Source organism: Rhinatrema bivittatum, chromosome 4 (assembly GCF_901001135.1).
Source record: "Rhinatrema bivittatum chromosome 4, aRhiBiv1.1, whole genome shotgun sequence".
NCBI classification, from domain to species: domain Eukaryota; kingdom Metazoa; phylum Chordata; class Amphibia; order Gymnophiona; family Rhinatrematidae; genus Rhinatrema; species Rhinatrema bivittatum.
In genome coordinates this window covers 21,884,291-21,905,685 of record NC_042618.1, presented here as the reverse complement: position 1 = coordinate 21,905,685, position 21,395 = coordinate 21,884,291, and the positions used below count along the sequence as shown (strand labels likewise).

At 48.0% G+C, this 21,395-nt stretch overlaps 1 protein-coding gene across 3 annotated transcripts in view; it reads right to left on the bottom strand.

Annotated features, from left to right (window-relative positions):
- The window catches only part of RIN3 (Ras and Rab interactor 3), a 133,066-nt gene that overhangs the window by 8,100 nt on the left and 103,571 nt on the right, over positions 1–21,395 (bottom strand). For all 3 annotated transcript variants that reach the window (XM_029597826.1, XM_029597825.1, XM_029597827.1), the window contains 2 exons: positions 17,009–17,317; positions 818–949 (listed from right to left, as the gene is read on the bottom strand). In XM_029597826.1, the coding sequence (XP_029453686.1) occupies positions 818–949; positions 17,009–17,317 (441 nt within the window). The remainder of the gene's footprint in view (positions 1–817; positions 950–17,008; positions 17,318–21,395) is intronic.

Here is a 21,395-nt window from a genome sequence, read left to right as displayed (position 1 = left end):
ACAATCACCATCAGACAAATAAAGCCCATGCTGGGCCACTCCCCTCGATCACCCGCTGAAATGGACCCCTTCTCTACCTTTCTGCTTTTCCTTCTAGCTCAGTCGGAACCAGTGCTAGGGCTCTGGCGCCACGACCTCCCGGGGGACGTTTTTCCTTCTATGTTACTGAACCCACCCTCCCACTGTTCCTGGTCTGATCATTGCAACAATGGGTCCTGAGGCTGCGTTCGTGCCTCAGGGCTATTTCCAGAACCCCTGCACCATGGTCTGTAAGCCCAGCCACCGGGTGTTATCACGACTCATCCCCCCCCACCCCAACCAATCTCCAAAGGCCATGAGGGCTACCTCGGCAGCATCCCCAGCTGACTCGGGGCGCAGAAGTTTCGATCCAGGAATTGGACTGAGGACCCTCCGCATGGCAGCACCATGTGACGGGTTTAATTTATCGTCACAGGACGAAGTCTCACAGGACGAAGTATCACAGTACTGCAGTAACTCGGCATCCCATGATGCATCAGGATGGACTTCAGGACAGAAAAACCTGCAAGCTTGCCATTCTGTCTCTGACAGTGGCCAATCCTTTTTTTGCCCCTCAGCACAGAAGGACTAGCTCTGTCATGCTCATGCTCCTATCAGTGGTATGGAAATCAGGCCGGCCGGGAGTGGAGCCCCAGAGGCATGCAGCGATCTTAGGAAGAACAGAAATGACTTCAATTTAAAAAGCAGAGATCCATATAAGCCCTCTCGGATCCCTGACTTTTCCTCTGGGCCTGCTTTTTAGGACAATATCTTTTAGTGGCTCATGAACCAGTCTTACCTTCTCCCAGCTGCAGGCTGGGGTCCATCAGCTCCATCATGTACTCCACATCCACCAGCAGCTCGGTCAGGTTGCAGTGAGCGAGGACGTACATGAGCACCGGCAGGAAATCATCCGCACCATACGGCTTCCCTGCAAGAAGAGGCACAAGGAGTCAGCCACAGCAGAGGGGGCGAGCGCTCTCATGCGAGTCCCTTTTAGCACACGGCAGCTCATTTGCCTATTGCATCGAACGCCCAGGAGAGGTGGATGTGCACCCAGTTTGGATGCACATGTTTTACACATTGAAATCGTCGGTGCAGTGTGCTGCGGCAGTCAAAAAAGCAAACAGAATGTTGGGAATTATTAGAAAGGGAATGGTGAATAAAACAGTGAATGTCATAATGCCTCTGTATCGCTCCATGGTGAGACCGCACCTTGAATACTGTGTACAATTCTGGTCGCCACATCTCAAAAAAGATATAATTGTGATGGAGAAGGTGCAGAGAAGGGCAACCAAAATGATAAAGGGAATGGAACAGCTCCCCTACGAGGAAAGACTAAAGAGGTTAGGACTTTTCAGCTTGGAGAAGAGACGACTGAGGGGAGATATGTTAGAGGTGTTTAAAATCATGAGAGGTCTAGAACGGGTAGATGTGAATCAGTTATTTACTCTTTCGGATAGTAGAAAGACTAGGGGGCACTCCATGAAGTTAGCATGGGGCACATTTAAAACTAATTGGAGAAAGTTCTTTTTTACTCAACGCACAATTAAACTCTGGAATTTGTTGCCAGAGGATGTGGTTAGTGCAGTTAGTATAGCTGTGTTTAAAAAAGGATTGGATAATTTCTTGGAGGAGAAGTCCATTACTTGCTATTAATTAAGTTCACTTAGAAAATAGCCACTGCTATTACTAGCAACGGTAACATGGAATAAACTTAGTTTTTGGGTACTTGCCAGGTTCTTATGGCCTGGATTGGCCACTGTTGGAAACAGGATGCTGGGCTTGATGGACCCTTGGTCTGACCCAGTATGGCATGTGCTTAATGATATTGCATCGGCGTGCGCGCGCGCGTGTGTGTGTGTGTGTGTGTGTGTGTCAGACTTCTTTCTTACGTTTACAAAATCTAGGAAGATTTGAGTGGGAAGTTGAGGTTTTGCCCAGGTATTCAAACTGACAGGAAACATCTGAAACTTCCACATTTTTTTTTATTCTGGGGGGAGATTGGAAACCCCCCCCCCCCCATGCTGAAAGCAGGCGTAAATCTGCCGACAAAGGTAGGGGGAGGTTTAGATAGGGCCGGGGGGGGTGGGTTAGGTAGGGGAAGGGAGGGGAAGGTAGGGGGAGGGCGAAGGAAAGTTCCCTCCGAGGCCGCTCCGATTTCGGAGCGGCCTCGGAGGGAACAGGCAACACGCGCCGGGCTTGGCGCGCGCAGGTTGCACAAATGTGCACCCCCCTTGCGCGCGCCAACCCCGGATTTTATAAGCTACGCGCGTATCTTATAAAATCCAGCGTACTTTTGTTCGCACCCGGTGTGCGAACAAAAGTACGCCCTCGCGCGATTTTATAAAATCCGGCCCTAAGGATCTGTGTCCCTGGCAGAAACTGGATGTCCTAAATATAACCTGAGAGCTACAGCCCTGCTATCATATTAGATATGTTTGGCTAAGATCAAATATAACATCTGAGCTATGAGTTGGCATTTTGTGCATGAGGACTTGCACAATACCGGAGAGGTATTTCTTGCCACTCAGCGGCCCTGGGTACAAGATTACGTTACAGCCATTGCCAAAGCAGGGAGGATTAAACCTGTTAACCCTCCCCCACCACCCACCCAAAAAGAAAAGAACTATTGCTATTAGTAATCAAGCAATCAGTCACAGATACTCTAGGTGCCACCAGGCGCGTACGGCACGTGTATTGTGACCAGTGACAGCACATCTTCACCTGCGCACGGGCTACCTCCACCTTAATTCCTCCTCTACAGATTTCCTGTTCCACTTCTCAATTTATTGGGATGGCTTTGAGCTCACTGTGAGAAGTTTCAGCAGCACAGTCTCACACTGATAGGAATTATTACCACTTGCTGATATTATTCTGACGTGCTACATGGGTTTCCCTTGAATATTTATTTGCATCATGAACTTTCTGGCGGCGACATCAGCTACACATCTATTATGTGTAGTAACTATCATAGAGAGAGAGAGCGGGGAAATAAGAGCAAAAGAGGTGAGGATGCGCTGTGTCTGAGTGGCAAGCTGATGCTCTGAACAAACAGGACCGCACTAACTACACAACAAACCAGCAGAGGTGAGCCCAGAGATCTCCATGCTCCCATGTAAAGGTTTTGTCAATGCACCCAAAGGGATGACACACAAAAAAAAAAAAAATCCTATCACACCCACCAAATTATGCCCAGGTCAGTCAGTTTCTGAAGGGAGATGTCAGATCACGCATGGCTTTCTGGCACTCCACACCGCTCCCCCCGTCCTGATGTAATCTGGTACCTGGGGTGCGAATCTCAACCTCACTACAAGAGGCGCAGGAATGTGCATAACACATGGAGAGCAGAAGGGCCGCTGGACATCAAGGAAACGAAAAGGTGGGAGAAGAGGTGGAGTTCAAGTTTATGTTTTCGTACACTTTTTCAATACTAACTGGAATTTGTTGCCAGAGGATGTGGTTAGTGCAGTTAGTGTAGCTGGGTTTAAAAAAGGATTGGATAAGTTCCTGGAGGAAAAGTCTACTTAGTGTTTGGGTACTTGCCAAGTACTTGTGACTTGCAGGCCGATACAGTTCAGTGCGCTCCAACCCATCACTGGACGCGTTTTCCCTTACCCCTTATTCAGTAAGGGGCCGAAAACACGCGTCCAATCCGCCGAACCTAATAGTGCCCGCAACATGCAAATGCATGTTAATGGCCCTATTAGGTATTCCCACGCGATATAGAAAATAAAATTTTATTTATTTATTTAACGTATTTATATACCATTTACCAATACAGGAATCGATCAAAACGGTTTACATCAATATATAAAAGAAGAAATAACAACTAAAAACTAAAATATAAATAAAATAAGCTAAATAAAAGTATAAAAATAGACAGCTAAGCAGAGTTTGAATAAAAATACAATTAATGGCATGATCAATAAAATAAAATTAAAATTAGGATGGACTAGGATCGTAAATAATTGGCTGTTACGTTATAAAACTTAAAGAAGGAAAAAAGTGAGAAATCAACACTGCAGTAGTAGTGGTTGCGGTTAAGGAAACTTCCTAACTATATGGTTTCTAATTGGTAGTTTCTAAGCTTCCAAAAGCTTCCTTAAACAAATAAGTTTTTAACACTTTCTTAAACTCTTTTCGATTCGGAATTAATCTCAAGGAGTCAGGCAAGGCGTTCCACAGAATAGGGCCCGCAACAGAAAACGCTCTTTGCCTTGCTATATTTAACGCGGCCTTTTTTTTTTTTTTTTTTTTTTACTGTGGGGACCTCTAAAAGATTTTTTCCCGCTGATCTTAGTTCTCTCCCTGCTCTATACACTCGCAAACTGGAACATAGCCAGATAGAATCTGTGCTATTTAGCAAGGAATGGCTTAGTGTAATGATTTTATAGCTTACCTGAATTTAAAGCCGCACATTTTACTTTCAGAAATTAGTGCCTACCCAAAGGTCGGCGTTAATTTCTTCGGGTACCGGGAAAGTGCACAGAAAAGCCGTAAAAACGGCTTTTCTGTGCACCCTCCGACTTAATATCATGGCGATATTAAGTCGGAGGTCCCGAAACTTTCCAAAAGTAAAAAAAAAATTTGAAGTCAGCCGGCGGCTCAAAAATCGGACGCTCAATTTTGCCGGCGTCCGGTTTCCGAGTCAATGGCTGTCAGTGGGCTCAAGAACCGACGCCGGCAAAATTGAGCGTCGGCTGTCAAACCCGCTGACAGCCACCACTCCGGTCCAAAAGGAGGCGCTAGGAATGCGCTAGTGTCCCTAGGGCCTCCTTTTGCCTGTTTTTACCGCTGGGCCTAATTTTAATAAATTTAAATACAGAATCGCGCACACAGGAAGAGTGGCCTGTGCGCGCGCCGGGAGAGCGGGCATTCGCCCGCTCTCCCGCGGACTTTACTGAATCGGCCCGTTGGATTGGCCACTGTTGGAAACAGGATGCTGGGCTTGAAGGACCCTTGGTCTGTCCCAATATGGCAACTTCTTATGTTCTTATGCTGGTGCAGGGAAATTTTATTTTATTTTATTTATTTAACAGTTTTTTATACCGACCTTCATAGTAAATAACCATATCGGATCGGTTTACAGTTTAACAAAGGGGAAACTAGAGTAACAATTCAAGTAAACGAAAGATAATAATGGTAGGAATAAGTCAAAATTACAATCAACAGGGGGAGAGAACTTGTCTTCTTAACATTACAGCGATGGAACACTACTGACTTAAAGATCTCTTGCCATTTTTCCTTTTTCCCCTGCCTCTGCGTTGCTGCAAAGCATCAAGTGCTTCTGTCACGTGAGTGGTAAGACCAATAATCTTGAGTACCCAACATGCTTTGAAGGCATTCATGCAGCCGCCTCTGGGGTGCGCATCTTGGCAGCCTACCGCTGGCACAGACTGCTTGTGAGCTTCCAAAGGGGGAAGACTGCCAGGGATCAGTCGGGCTCTCATTACTGTCCAATTAGCAGCAGGATAGTCTTGGATAGTCTTATAAAGTCCATAGAACACTGAATTTCATGGATTGATATTTTTCAACAAAATTGTTTGGCAGACAGACACTCTCAGACCATGCGACTCCTTGCCCAGGTTTCTATTTCCATAGGATCCAACTACTGAGCATGAAGGGGGAAAAAGGGTCACAATATTTCTCTGTGTAAAAAAACAGGAATGCGCGACTTGTTCTCCTCTTGCACAATAGTCTGTACATTCACAAGGATATGGCCAAATAGACTCTGAAGCTGTTCTGAAGGGTCTTTCCCTACAGCGATATACCTGGAAGCCTGATGTAGTTATTTAAATGCTTCAGGCACAGCATTGAGGACAATGTAACCTCTACTGGACAATAACTTCTACTCCAATTAGTTTTTCGGCACTGGGCGATACAAGGGCAAATAGTCAGTTGTCAAAAGGGCTTAGGTCCCTAACTTTTGGAGTTAGGCTTTGAAATAGGACTGCATATCCAAGCAGCTCTCTGCTTCAATGGCAGGGTGGAACGAAGAAAAGAGGATTTATATTCAAACAGCCAACAAGGACTAAATCGCACAGGCTGGAAAAACAAATAAGCGTGGGAGTAGCTTGCTTGTTGCGGCGGTTACTACCCTGAATCAATCAAGCCTGATACTTCACTTTGAATACATATACAGCGCAGCTCACTGCTTCAACAGCAGGAGGGAATGAAAAAAGAGGATTTATAAGAACATAAGAAATTGCCATGCTGGGTCAGACCAAGGGTCCATCAAGCCCAGCATCCTGTTTCCAACAGAGGCCAAAACCAGGCCACAAGAACCTGGCAATTACCCAAACACTAAGAAGATCCCATGCTACTGATGCAAGTAATAAATAGAATTTATTAATTTATATTCAGACAACAACCAACAAGGACTAAATTGCACAGGCTGGGTAAACAAATAGGCGTGGGAGTAGCTTGCTTATTGTGGCGGTTGCTACCCCTGGCCATTTAGGCTTGATACTTCACATTGATGCAGCTCCGGCACTGCTCTCTATATCAATGGTGGGGGTGGAAGGAAATTGGAACCAAAAAGTTACCAATAAGGGCCCTGACCTCATCGGTCAGAGTAACAGATAAGTATGAGAAAAATAAATACTAAAGCTTGCTAGGCAGACTAGATGGGCCATTTGGTCTTCTTCTGCCGTCATTTCTATGTTTCTTTTGAAAATGTATTAGGGCAAGTGTCACTAGGCCCCTAAATTTTGGATCCTAAGAGTGGGTTGCTACAGGGGTGAAGTTAGGGTGAAGAAAAGGTTAGGAGCTTAGCACCATTTTCAAGCACTAGGCACCTAACTTGGGAGCCTAAATCTATGCAAATGAGAATAGCAAGTAAAAAGTTTGGATCCATGAGGCTCATATTCAGCGTCATTCGTTCAGCTAAATTCGGACTTAACTAGACAAAATGGCAGAATTTGAAAATCCCCCCCATGTTGACTGGCCCAGAATTAGCCGGATAACATTTTATCCATCTAAAAGATTATCCGGCTAACTTTGGGGGCAGGGCGAGGGATGATCCTTGGTGAGTCGGCGATCTGGCTAAGTTAGCCGGATAAACATCAATTTCCTGGGTTATCCGACTAACTTGGCCAGATAACCTGATTGAGCTTAGGAGTGAGCTTCTGAGAGTAAAGAAGAGGCGGAGGAAATAAAAACAAGCCCCAAAAAGTTATTTATTACGAGAGGCTACAAAAATACACAGCGTCTTGTTGGGAGAAAAAAAAAGGAATATTCTAAGGTATAAGTTTCCCCAACTAATTGCCCAATGCCGTTATTCAGATTGGTACAGCAAATATCCTCAAAGCCATCAGAGGGACTAATTATTTTAGTGAAAAAATTGAAAATTCAGAAACCGTTTGGAAGCCTGAACACTCATAATAATGTTAATTTGACTGCAGAGGAACCTGTAGAGAGCAGATCACTACTAAAAAAAAAAAAAAAAGAGAAACTCCTTTCTCCCTTAGACCAGTATCCTTTTTCCATTATTAAGAACATAAGAAATTGCCATGCTGGGTCAGACCAAGGTCCATCAAGCCCAGCATCCTGTTTCAAACAGAGGCCAAACCAGGCCACAAGAACCTGGCAATTACCCAAACACTAAGAAGATCCCATGCTACTGATACGATTTATAGCAGTGGCTATTCCCTAAGTAAACTTGATTAATAGCAGTTAATGGACTTCTCCTCCAAGAACCCATCCAAACATTTTTTGAACCCAGCTACACTAACTGCACTAACCACATCCTCTGGCAACAAATTCCAGAGTTTAATTGTGCATTGAGTGAAAAAGAATTTTCTCCGATTAGTCTTAAATGTGCTACTTGCTAACTTCATGGAATGCTCCCTAGTCCTTCTATTATTCAAAAGTGTAAATAACTGATTCACATCTACTCGTTCAAGACCTCTCATGATCTTAAACACCTCTATCATATCCCCCCCCTCAGCCATCTCTTCTCCAAGCTGAACAGGCCTAACCTCTTCAATCTTTCCTCATAGGGGAGCTGTTCCATCCCCCTTCTCTGAACATTCTCCATCGCAACTATATCTTTTTGAGATGTGGCGACCAGAATTGTACACAGTATTCCAGGTGCGGTCTTACCATGGAGTGATATAGAGGCATTATGACATTTTTTGTTTTATTAACCATTTCCTTCCTAATAATTCCTAACATTGTTTGCTTTTTTGACTGCTGCAGCACACTGAGCCGACGATTTTAAAGTATTATCCACTATGATGCCTAGATCTTTTTCCTGGTTGGTAGCTCCTAATATGGAACCTAACATCATGTAACTACAGAAAGGGTTATTTTTCCCTATATGCAACACCTTGTACTTGTCTACATTAAATTTAATCTGCCATTTGGATGCCCAATCTTCCAGTCTTGCAAGGTCCTCCTGTAATGTATCACAATCCGCTTGTGATTTAACTACTCTGAATAATTTTGTATCATCCGCAAATTTGATAACCTCACTCATCGTATTCCTTACCAGATCATTTATATATATATTGAAAAGCACTGGTCCAAGTACAGATCCCTGAGGCACTCCACTGTTTACCCTTTTCCACTGAGAAAATTGACCATTTAATCCTACTCTCTGGTTCCTGTCTTTTAACCAGTTTGTAATCCACAAAAGGACATTGCCTCCTATCCCATGACTTTTTAGGTTTCTTAGAAGCCTCTCATGAGGGACCTTCTGAAAATCCAAATACACTACATCTACCGGTTCACCTTTATCCACGTGTTTATTAACCCCTTCAAAAAAAGAAGATTTGTTAGGCAAGACTTCCCTTGGGTAAATCCATGTTGACTGTGTTCCATTAAACCATGTCTTTCTATATGCTCTACGATTGTGGTCTTGAGAATAGTTTCCACTATTTTTCCCGGCACTGAAGTCAGGCTCTCTAGTCTACAGTTACCCGGATTGCCCCTGGAGCCTTTTTTAAATATTGGGGTTACATTGGCCATCCTTCAGTCTTCAGGTACAATGGATGATTTTAATGATAAGTTACAAATTTTAACTAATAGATCAGGTGATTTGCTACTCTTTACTTTGCCAATCTGGCCTACTACATCTTCCAGGTTCACAGTGATTTCTTTCAGTTCGTCTGACTCATCACCTCTGAAAACCATCTCCGGAACTGGTATCTCCCCAACATCCTCATTAGTAAACACGAGAGCAAATAATTCATTTAGTCTTTCTGCAATGGCCTTATCTTCCCTAAGTGTCCCTTTAACCCCTCTGTCATCTAATGGTCCAACCGACTCCCTCACAGATTTCTTGCTTCGGATATATTTTAAAAAGTTTTTATTATGAGTTTTTGCCTCTATGGCCAACTTCATTTCAAATTCTCTCTTTGCCTGCCTTATCAATGTTTTACACTTGACTTGACAATGCTTACATTTTATCCTATTTTCTTCAGATGGATCCTTCTTCCAATTTTTGAAGGATTTTTTTTGGCTAAAATAGCCTCTTTCACCTCACCTTTTAACCATGACGGTAATCGTTTTGCCTTCCTTCCACCTTTCTTAATGTGCGGAATACATATGGACTGCGCCTCTAGGATTGTATTTTTAAACAATGTCCAAGCCTGTTGAACACTTTTAACCTTTGCAGTTGCACCTTTCAGTTTTTTTCTATTTTCCTCATTTTATCAAAGTTTCCCTTTTGAAAGTTTAGTGTTAGAGCTGCAGATTTACTTATTATCCCCCTTCCAGTTATTAGTTTAAATTTGATCATGATATGATCACTGTTGCCAAGTGACCCCACCACCGTTACCTCTCTCACCAAATCCTGAGTTCCACTAAGAATTAAATCTAAAATAGCTCCCTCTCTTGTTGGTTCCTGAACCAATTGCTCCATGAAGCAGTCATTTATTACATCCAGGAACTTTATGTCTCTAGCAAGTCCTGATGTTACATTTACCCAGTCAATATTGGGGGTAATTGAAATCTCCAGAAGTCACCGCAAGGACATTAAGGATCAATCCTTTGTGATTATTAAGGATCCTGTGACTTGCTCCTTATCAGGGGGAGGTGTCCCAAGTCTGCTGAAACAAGCAACTGTTGCGCCTGTCGGTTGCAGATGGCTGCGACCTCTGATGCTCACCTCTTTTTCCCTGCACCAGCGACTCTTGGAAGATTGGCAGTCTCCTTCTGCAATCGTCACCTTCCCCGGTGTCCTCAGGATGGCATGGACGATCCTGTCGGCCATTTTGAATCAGGGATTAGCTAGGGCACGCGCGCCAGGCCCTCTCTTAAACACGTCATGGCGGGAACCTCGGGGGCATCCCCTCCACAATGACATCACCCGCCAGTGTATTTAAGCTATTTGGACTATGCTTCCTATGAGTTAGCAAGGACTTCCTTCCTGCTGAATTCCAATCTTCTTGGAGACGCTTTGCTATTCGCTACTCTGAACTTGTCCTCTGGGCCTTGAACGCCTTAGGTACCCGCTCCTCAGGGGGCCTTCCTGCCTGGAGAAACCATCTACTCTGATTGGGACCCAGCCTTGTTCAGCTTTGTGAGTACGCTATTCATTTGCTATCTTCTTGCTGACGGAATCTCCAGTGTACCCCGTGCCTCAGGCCACTACCGTACTCTCCTCAGCATACCTGCTCCTACACTTCGGAGTGAGTAACCTCATCCATTCTCCTCTACTGACCTCCTGCACTTTGCTACTTTCATCTGTGTGATTCTTGGCGTACCCCGCACTGCGGGCCACTACCGGATCTACTCCTGAGAAATGTTCCTGGGAGAAAGAGTTCCCTGGCGTACCCTGCTGCGCGGGCCACTACCGAGGATATCATTACTGAGCCACATTACTACTCTGGACTGTGTCTCTCTGCCCACTCGGTGGGTACTTCACTTACGTTCCAATCTAATAAAGTCTCATTACCACTGTGTCCATCTCAGCTGAGACCACGCCTATCATGGTGAGTCCCCACAGGGTTCCTCCCTGTGGGTGGAGTCAGCTCTCACTACGATCCAGGGTCCACAACCACACCAGATTATAACAGCAACAGCTCTAAATTAGTCAGTGATGGAGCCAAGATGGCTGACCTAGCAGGACACGCTTGAGATGGCTCCCATCGGGTCTCCGATTTTCCTCAAAATGCCTCACTTTGGTAGGAAGCGACGGGCCAGAGAGCGAGAGGCTTTGCTTGCTTTTCCGATGTCTCGAGTTTTGGGCCTGATGGACACTGATGTGCGGCGGGGACCTTCGACTCCGGGACTCGGCCCGCTGGAGGACGACTGGGAGGAAGCTGAACCCGACGCTCTCCCTGAGCTTTTGACATCTCTATCCCTGGAAGAACAGGCAGCCCCAGCTAATCCCGCCAAGGCAAGATCACTGGACCCGCTCCATGGATCGGCATTGCTCGAAGTTAAAGAGGGCATCCGCCCGAGTTCTGAGGCTGGGAGCTTCTCGTGGAGTGCTTCGGTGCTGCCTGAAATCTCGGGGGAAGCCGGGGACAATCACTAGCAGCTCCACTTCTCAGCAACTGGTAAGAGAAGCCTTTGAATTTCCTTTCATACATATGTCTGAGCTGGTAAGACCTGCCTCAATTACATTAGATGCTACTTGGGATGTGAAACAAGCTTTGAATAACATATCCAATCAAATAAATCCTGTAGCCAGCTCTCTGGGTATTTTGGATAATCATTTCAAAACTGAGTTACCGTGAATATAAAATTTTTGAGATACTCTTAGAAAGGATATTGGGAATTTTTCAGAAATGTAACAAACTATGCTTAAAGAAAACCAGTTTATTTCTAACAGACTGGCATAACTGTAAAATGAGGTGCAGGGGAGGAATCTCTGCTTCTACGGCAGGGGAGCAAGACTGATACTTCACTTTCAATGCATAGCCAGCATGGCTCTCTGCTTCAACGGCAGGGGGGAATGAAGAAAGGTGGATCTATATTCAGGCAACAAGGACTGAATTACATAGTCTGGATAAACAGATAAGCATGGGAGTAGCTTGCTTATTGCAGTGGTTAATACCCCTAATTAATTAAGCTATTTCACTTAGATGCAGTTCCTGCTCTCTACATTAATGGCGGGGGTGGAAGGGAAATAGAATAAAAAAGGTTACTAAGAGCCAAGAGAAACATAAGTATGTGAGAGAAAAAAAAAAGTGCGAAAGCTTGCTGGGCAGACTGGATGGGCTGGTTGGTCTTCTTCTGCCGTCATTTCTATGTTTCTATATTTCTATATTTTCCCTGTGATGCAAATAGAATCCTTCCCAGGAAGTATTTACAGCACTGTATGTGTATGATAAAAAGCTGGTTAGCTAGCAGTGGGTTATGCTTTAATATAATGGAAACTAGGCTTTTGTGGCTAAGGAAAAACCCATGTGATCATAATATGGCCACTGTCACTTCTGAAGGCAATTTGTTATCCCTGTGAACTGAGGTAAAAAGATATCTGGGAGTTTTACCCGATTCACAGCTAACAATGTGTCCACAGGTACGGTAGGTGGCCAAGATAGCATTTTGTAAGATAAGAATGTTAAAATCTTTAAAAACTTGGGTTGCCTGTTCAACATTTCAGAACAGCATTGCAGTCCCTTGTTTTAGGGCTATTAAGACTGCTGTAGCAGCCTATGTGTGGGTCTCCCAGAGAGGCCACTGCATGCGTTGCAGCTGGTACAGCATGCAGCTGCACGGATCATCATGGGTTTAAAGAAAGAAGATCCATATCCGACCACCATTGCATTGGCTGCCGATCATATACCGATCGAGGTTCAAGATGCTGGCAATCATGCATAAGTTGCTGTCTCCCGAGTATCCGTGCGTACTTCAAAGTAAGATTCATTGGTGCACGTCAGCACGGCACATTACGCTCAGAGGGTAAAAGGTCGGTGCACGTGCCGGCTATCAGGGAGTTTAGTCGTGAAGTGACCCATGCAAGGGTTTTTTCCTTTCTTTCACCCCCACAGCTTAGGGAAGAACGCAACATTAAGGTATTCAGAAAGTGTATAAAAGCGGTTCTGTTAGAGGAAGCATTTGGTTGAACGATAGACAGCTTTTCTATTATTATTATTATGCATGTTTTAATATTTTATATGAATGTTAGATGTGATATTACGGTAATCATTATTTTATTTATTTATTTATTTATTTTAAGTTTTTTTATACCGATTTTCCTGCATAAAATGCATATCAAACCGGTTTACAATGAAACAGAATCGGGTCGCCGCTGGCTGGTCGTCATGACGTGGGGGGGGGGGGGGCAAGTCTTCACATCGCTGATTTTCTCTTTTAACATCTCAGTTCATTTTTACTATTTTTTTGTGTCTTTTTCTCACAAGATGTAGTTTTCTTTAAGTGCCCGATGGTAGTGGGCTTCCCACTACCATCGGGCACTTATGTATCTTTACATGTGATCCGGTCTGAACGCTTTGTGCAAGGAAGTGGCAGACTATAAGACTTTTTAATAAACATATTAAATAGCTCTAGGACAATAGATAAAGTTATCTAGCTAGCTTTAAGACAGCTGGGGATATTCAAAAGCGGGCCCACACCGCTGAATATCCCTGCTAAGACAGCGGGATAAGTGAGTTTATTCCTGGCAATCTTGAGGACACCTGGGGATATTCAGCAGCACGCCTGCGCTTGCTTTGTCAGCACATACCTACCACCCTAAGCTTTAAGCGAGTTTGAAGGTGAAAGCTTGGAGGTCAACATTCAAAAGCCTCGGCCAGACAGACCCGGGGTTTTAAATACCCAGCTGCCTCCCGATTCTTCTGCCGTTTGCGCTTCCAGCACCTGCGCTGGGAGGCCGTTTCTTACATGCAGCTCCCTGTCCGAGATGCAGTTTCTTCAGCTTGCGTCATTTCGGTCGCATATTACCACATTTTGTCCCACAACTTCCTGAAAAATGCTTCTTGTGCATTTCTGATCTCCTCTCCTTCTGCTCCTCCAGGATCTACATTCCTAGGGTCTCCAAGTCTCCTTTCAAAGGGCTCGTGGTGCAGACCTTACACCACGTGGACGCCTCTTTTTTTTTTTTCTGGACCGCCTCTACCCTAATTTTACCTCTTTGGAGATGCAGCCCCCAGAACTGAAGACAATAGTCCAGATGAGGCCTTGCCAACGATTTGTACAGTCACCTTCTCCCCTTCCTTACTTGCATCCCTCGAGCTCTCGCCACGGTTTTGCAGCCCTGAGAGCGTCAGACATGATCACCCCAAGAGGCTTCGTCTGTTTGGTGCTCATCGGTCCCTCACAGCCCCACACATCCTGCTCACTTGCATTTTCTGTGTCTCGACGGCACGACTCTGCAATTTTTTTTTTTTTTTTTTTAAATCAAACCTTAGCTGATCATCCCTCGACCACTCCTTAAAACTTCCTTAGATCATTTCCTACATTTTGCACTCTTTCTGGTGCTCCGTATCTTAGTGCCATCTGCAAAAAGACAGACCTTTCGTTACCCCTCCGCAATATCACTCATGAGAATATTGAACAGAGCCGAACCTAGGACAGACTCCCGAGGCCCCCCACTGATTTCCATTTACCACTGCCCTCTGCTGCCTATCACGCTACCACTTCCTACCTCTAGGCTGCTCAGCTGGTTTATGAACCCCGCCCCCCCCCCACAGTGTGGAACAACATCGAGAGACTTCCTGTAACCCACATACGCCACACGTCCACCACGCGTCCCTCGACTCTTCAGGCACTCAGTAAAAGAAATGCATCTGATTTGTTTGACTTGGTCTCCCCTTTGATTGCCTTGCATGCTGTAACTCACTAAGACCCTTCCCCTTGACATTTCCACAACATCCTTCCAACAATAATAATCCATTCGTATTGGCTCTCTCCCATTGAACGTCATGACAGTGGCTTTAGGCCCCACCAAGACTTCACACACTGTACCTGCAAGTTCTTTGTATATAAATTGTAGTCTCCCTGTTCATTGTAAGTTATTATCCAAGTTTCACTCACCCTGTTCTATGTAAGACACTATAAATTATTCTTTATATTGTCATTGTAATTGTTGAAATGTGAACCGAAGTGATTAGTAACTTTGTTACCTGAACTGCGGTGTATAAAACTGTTAAATAAATAAATAAAATAAGATTCAATAAGCTCCTCTGTCCTTTGTTCTAGGACGGGCTTCATGAGCTCGCCCAGCACAGAGGTCAGAATAACTAATCTGTAGGTAGGATCCTCCATCCTGCAGTCCTTTGTTAGCGCTCCCATCACTGAAGAATGAGGGAACAGAGCCCTCGGTCAGAACTGCTCTAATCTCGCCTGATATCCTGGCGTGTGACTCATCTGACTTCACTGCCTTTCCCACTTTCAGTATTGCTAGTTCCAGGCAAGACCCTCATTCAAGACCAGGGCTTCCCAAAGTGTGGGTCACGTCCCCATATGGGAGGGGGTGGGTTGTCACAAAACCTTCAGCTGGGGGGGGGGGGGGGTGTCACACTTGCCCAGAAGGCTGAATGGGCTAAGGGGGTAAACGAGTCAGCTCCCCTCTCCTCGCCAGCCAGTGAACCTTTACCCGCGAGAAAAATGTTGCCCCTGACGTCAGCCCGCCCCCTCTCTTCCCACCGGGGCGACATCCAGCATTGGCCCGGGACCCCAAGGGAAAATGCTGCAGCTGAGCCTGGCCAAGAGGACGTTAGGAGGAAGAGTTGAAGGATCAGACGCAGGAAGGGGTTTGAGGACTGGATCAGTTGGCGGGGAGTTTCAAAAGGGGGTTCAAGCTGGAGAGGATTGGTTGCGGAAGGTGAGAGAAGGTGGGGGAAATGAAAAATAAAAGACCAAATCATGGATGTCAGAGAGGAGCTGGGGAGCGAGAGGGTATCTGCTCAGCGGATGTGAGAGGAGGATTGGAGGGGAAGAGGTGAGAAAGAGGGGACATGGATGAGAGCGAGAAAGAAGTGAGGAATAAGGTGCGAGGGAGTGGATGAGAGAGGATCAGTTGAGGGGTATAAGAGGGCGATAGGGGATAGACTGGGGATGTTAGAGGATCTGCCTGAGGGGAGGAGGTTAAGAGAGGGGGTGGATGTTGAAAGAGAGGGGACAACTGGCGTGAGGGGAGCAAAGAGTGGAGACATTGTTGGAGGGGGGCCATGACCCTAATTTATTTTGGTTGTTGGGGGGTGGGGGGAGAGGTCATATGAATTTTCAAGCACTAATAATGGGTCACATTGGCTAAAAGTTGGAGAAGCCCTGATGTAAGAGGTGCCATGCTAAGACAGACCAATGGTCCACTGAGGCCAGCATCCTGTCTCTGACAGTGGCCAGCCCGTCAGTCGCTTCGGGAAAATCCCTTCCACGTTTCTCCCACCCAGAGAGCGTGTGAAGTGGAGACACCCACGTGAATGGGCCCTGTCCTCGCCTTTTTAAACCTCTGCTTGGCTTTCAGCCTTGAGCACATTCTCTGGCTCCCTAGCAGGTCTACGTGCGCGGGCTTATTCTGCGCCGGCGTAAGAAGGTACCTGCTGATTTTCAAAGTGGATTTACGGTTACGTCAGTTTAGAAAATCCGGGCCAAAGCCGGGGTGTAACTTTGCAGACGCAAACCTTTAGCCCTCTGCAGCACGCGGAAATTGACTCTCTTAAAAGATTTAGCCATGGGAGACCCAATATAATCCTAAACATACAGAAAAGCAGCCGGTGAGAGAGCAGAAAGAGAGCTAGGCATCCCACTGAAAGTCAACGAAAGCTGATTATTCTTAGGAGGGAAACATTTTTTGTGCAAGTTCGAGGAGGTTTCCAACCCTATGGCGAGAGAATTGCTAACTCTAGGAATACAAGTAACCCGTTAATGGTTATAGCATGAAAACTCGATAAAGGACCAAGGAGTCCTAACTCAGTAGCGGATTTCTCCCGTTGCTCTTACCGGGAAGACGTTTTCACTAGCGGCGACTGCGACGTGTGCTCGGATTTTGCGCACCCCCAGGAAAATGCCTTTGCCCTTCCTGCGACACAGAAACAGCAGGGCAGCGGCAAGCGGAAAGCGTCAGCAGTACCTGGATTTCCCGTCGACATGGACTCGTAGATGAGCTTGCAGGACTTCAGAAGGAAGGTGATCTTCTTCTCCGGGGAGTAGGCTTTGTGCATGAGCGAGAACTTGTGGACGATCTTCTCCATCACGCTGCCGTCGGGGACGCTGGTGGTCACGCCCAGGTCTGTGGTGGTTGTGGACTGGATGACCTGCTGGTTCTCTTTCAGCAGCCGCAGGGCTCCGTCATCGCTGTGGATCTCCAGCAGGTAGGATTCGATGGCCTGCTTCAAAGGCTTCAGGACGCACTTGCACAGAGCCGCCTCGACAATGGCCTCTGCAGGAGGGAAAGGATGTAGGCCGCAGTGTAAAATGGATGGACTTGCTCACTCACGCAACAGGCTGTGTTAGTCTCATCCTAGAGGCAGGGGTGGAGGGTTATTTTACATTCAGGGGAAGGGAGGGAGGGCGTGTGCCTGTGTAATTTAGATGGCTTTATAGGTAAGGGGTAACAGCGCATGGAAAACGCACAGCCAACACCCCCCCCCCCCCCGAAACTAATAGCGATCATCACACGCAAATGCATATTGATCCGTCTATTAGTTATTCGCCCGGAATACAGAAAGTAAAATGTGCGGCCAAGCCACACATTTCACTCTCAGAAATTAATGCCTGCCCAAGGGTAGGCGTTAACTTTGAAAGCACCGGGAAAAGTGTACAGAGAAGCAGAAAAAAAACTGCTTTTCTGTGCACCCTCCGACTTAATATCATAGCGATATTAAGTTGGAGGCACCAAAAATAAAAAATTAAAAAATACCCCCCCCCCCCCAAAAAAAAAAAATCTGCCCTTGAAGGTCAGCGGGTTCGAAAACAGATGCCGGTAAAATTGAGCGAAGGTTGTCGGACTCGCTGAAAGCCTCCTTATTAGCGCCCGGCTTGGACGCGCGTCGGGAGAGCGGGCGCTCGACCTGGAGCGCCGGCTTTCCCGCACCTTTTACTGCATCGGCCCTGCTTGTGTGCGGGGCTTGTACATTTCTGTAAATAGTTGTCAACTGTTTTTGTCTTATTTCAAGTCTTTTTGCAGTATCAAAAAAAAAAATTCTGTTTGCAACTCCCTTCAAGCATCCTAGGTTTTGAATGAAGTGAGGCATTAGCTGCAATCAGTCAATCATTAAAACTGGGGAAAAATATGCAAAGAGCATAGAACAAGGCAGACACCAGTTACTGCCTCCAAAAAAAAACCCTGCATTAAGGAACAAGGCATCCGACCTGATATTCAGCACTCAGAGCACCGGGGTCCTAAGCCATGGCAGGCCACCCACCCCTGGCATGGCGGCATATTTATTTTTCTAAAGTGTTATGAGTCTGAAACATGATCCTATTTAAATGAAAGGCAGTGAAACCCCACATTGGAATGAGGGGGCAACATTTTTTTTTATTACTTGGTGCTTGCAGGAGTTATTTGGTTTTGGTAACATTGCTTAGTAGCATTAGACAGACAATGGAACTGCTCCTGTGGGATGCAAGGCCGGGAATGTTTACTTGTTAACGCAGGTCACAGTGTTAAATCCCAGCGACCAAACGCAGCAGACACTGGGCTGTAACAGGTCAAGAAAAGCTCAAAGTCGGAGCTAGGCTTTCCTGCCATCTTTCTGTGGCTATAACAAGATGGTGTTTGTAGGCAAATGGTGTTTTAAAATGTTAGTTTTTAAAACTTCCCGATGCCCGGGACGGTGGAGTAGGATAAAAGTGTGCAGCGTGGAGCTGAGTGCACTGCCCCGCCCCGATGACCATTGCAAAACCTGCAGAATGAACTCATCAAGTCTCTGAGAGTGTGGTTACCAGTTCCAAGGTTTTAGCAAACTGTAAAAATTTGTCCTCATCGGTCATTAATCATAAAGACCTCACACACTGTGCAATATGTTCCAGGTAATTCCCCATGACTAGCACTTTTTTCCAGAAAACTTCCTGTGATGCAAACTCTTCATCGCACACGGAAGGGGGGGATATCTAAGGGGTGGTAAGGGTAATTTCCTGCCAGCAGGACTTTGTAGGGACCATTACTTTTAAAAACATGAATTTAACAAAACAAAAAAGCAAGAGAGCATGGTTGAGTTTTTGCTCTGCTAGGTCCGAGACCTGAGCTTGATCCCAGACCAGAGTTTTATCCCTGGCCTGGTCTCCTTCAAGTTGGACCAGAACTGGGAGGGCTAGAGCCTTCTTTGTTGAAGTTTACTGTCTAACAGAGAATACATTTCAGATCAGGCTCTGCAGGGAGCCCCAGGCATGACAGTGACGCAGGAGCTCAGGGGCACAGGCTCTGTGGGGAGCCCCAGCTCAGGGGCACAGGCTCCGCAGGGAGCCCCAGCTCATGACAGCGGCGCAGGAGCTCAGGGGCACAGGCTCTGCAGGGAGCCCCAGCTCATGACAGCAGCGCAGGAGCTCAGGGGCACAGGCTCTGCAGGGAGCCCCAGCTCATGACAGCAGTGCAGGAGCTCAGGGGCACAGGCTCTGCAGGGAGCCCCAGGCATGACAGCAGTGCAGGAGCTCAGGGGCACAGGTTCTGCAGGGAGCCCCAGGCATGACAGCAGCGCAGGAGCTCAGGGCACAGGCTCTGTGGGGAGCCCCAGCTCAGGGGCACAGGCTCCGCAGGGAGCCCCAGCTCATGACAGCAGCGCAGGAGCTCAGGGGCACAGGTTCTGCAGGGAGCCCCAGGCATGACAGCAGCGCAGGAGCTCAGGGGCACAGGTTCTGCAGGGAGCCCCAGCTCATGACAGCAGCGCAGGAGCTCAGGGGCACAGGTTCTGCAGGGAGCCCCAGCTCATGACAGCAGCGCAGGAGCTCAGGGGCACAGGCTCTGCAGGGAGCCCCAGCTCATGACAGCGGCGCAGGAGCTCAGGGCACAGGCTCTGCAGGGAGCCCCAGCTCATGACAGCGGCGCAGGAGCTCAGGGCACAGGCTCTGCAGGGAGCCCCAGCTCATGACAGCGGCGCAGGAGCTCAGGGGCACAGGCTCTGCAGGGAGCCCCAGCTCATGACAGCGGCGCAGGAGCTCAGAGGCACAGGTTCTGCAGGGAGCCCCAGGCATGACAGCAGTGCAGGAGCTCAGGGGCACAGGTTCTGCAGGGAGCCCCAGGCATGACAGCAGCGCAGGAGCTCAGGGGCACAGGCTCTGCAGGGAGCCCCAGCTCATGACAGCGGCGCAGGAGCTCAGGGGCACAGGCTCTGCAGGGAGCCCCAGCTCATGACAGCAGCGCAGGAGCTCAGGGGCACAGGTTCTGCAGGGAGCCCCAGCTCATGACAGCAGTGCAGGAGCTCAGGGGCACAGGTTCTGCAGGGAGCCCCAGCTCATGACAGCGGCGCAGGAGCTCAGGGGCACAGGCTCTGCAGGGAGCCCCAGCTCATGACAGCAGCGCAGGAGCTCAGGGGCACAGGCTCTGCAGGGAGCCCCAGCTCATGACAGCAGTGCAGGAGCTCAGGGGCACAGGTTCTGCAGGGAGCCCCAGGCATGACAGCAGCGCAGGAGCTCAGGGGCACAGGTTCTGCAGGGAGCCCCAGCTCATGACAGCGGCGCAGGAGCTCAGGGCACAGGCTCTGCAGGGAGCCCCAGCTCATGACAGCAGTGCAGGAGCTCAGGGGCACAGGCTCTGCAGGGAGCCCCAGCTCATGACAGCGGCGCAGGAGCTCAGGGCACAGGCTCTGCAGGGAGCCCCAGCTCAGGACAGCAGCGCAGGAGCTCAGGGGCACAGGTTCTGCAGGGAGCCCCAGCTCATGACAGCAGTGCAGGAGCTCAGGGGCACAGGTTCTGCAGGGAGCCCCAGGCATGACAGCAGCGCAGGAGCTCAGGGGCACAGGCTCTGCAGGGAGCCCCAGCTCATGACAGCGGCGCAGGAGCTCAGGGCACAGGCTCTGCAGGGAGCCCCAGCTCATGACAGCAGTGCAGGAGCTCAGGGGCACAGGCTCTGCAGGGAGCCCCAGCTCATGACAGCAGTGCAGGAGCTCAGGGGCACAGGCTCTGCAGGGAGCCCCAGCTCATGACAGCAGCACAGGAGCTCAGGGGCACAGGCTCCGCAGGGAGCCCCAGCTCCTGACAGCGGCGCAGGAGCTCAGGGGCACAGGCTCCGCAGGGAGCCCCAGCTCATGACAGCGGCGCAGGAGCTCAGGGGCACAGGCTCCGCAGGGAGCCCCAGCTCATGACAGCAGTGCAGGAGCTCAGGGGCACAGGCTCTGCAGGGAGCCCCAGCTCATGACAGCGGCGCAGGAGCTCAGGGGCACAGGCTCTGCAGGGAGCCCCAGCTCAGGACAGCAGCGCAGGAGCTCAGGGGCACAGGTTCTGCAGGGAGCCCCAGCTCATGACAGCAGCGCAGGAGCTCAGGGGCACAGGTTCTGCAGGGAGCCCCAGGCATGACAGCAGCG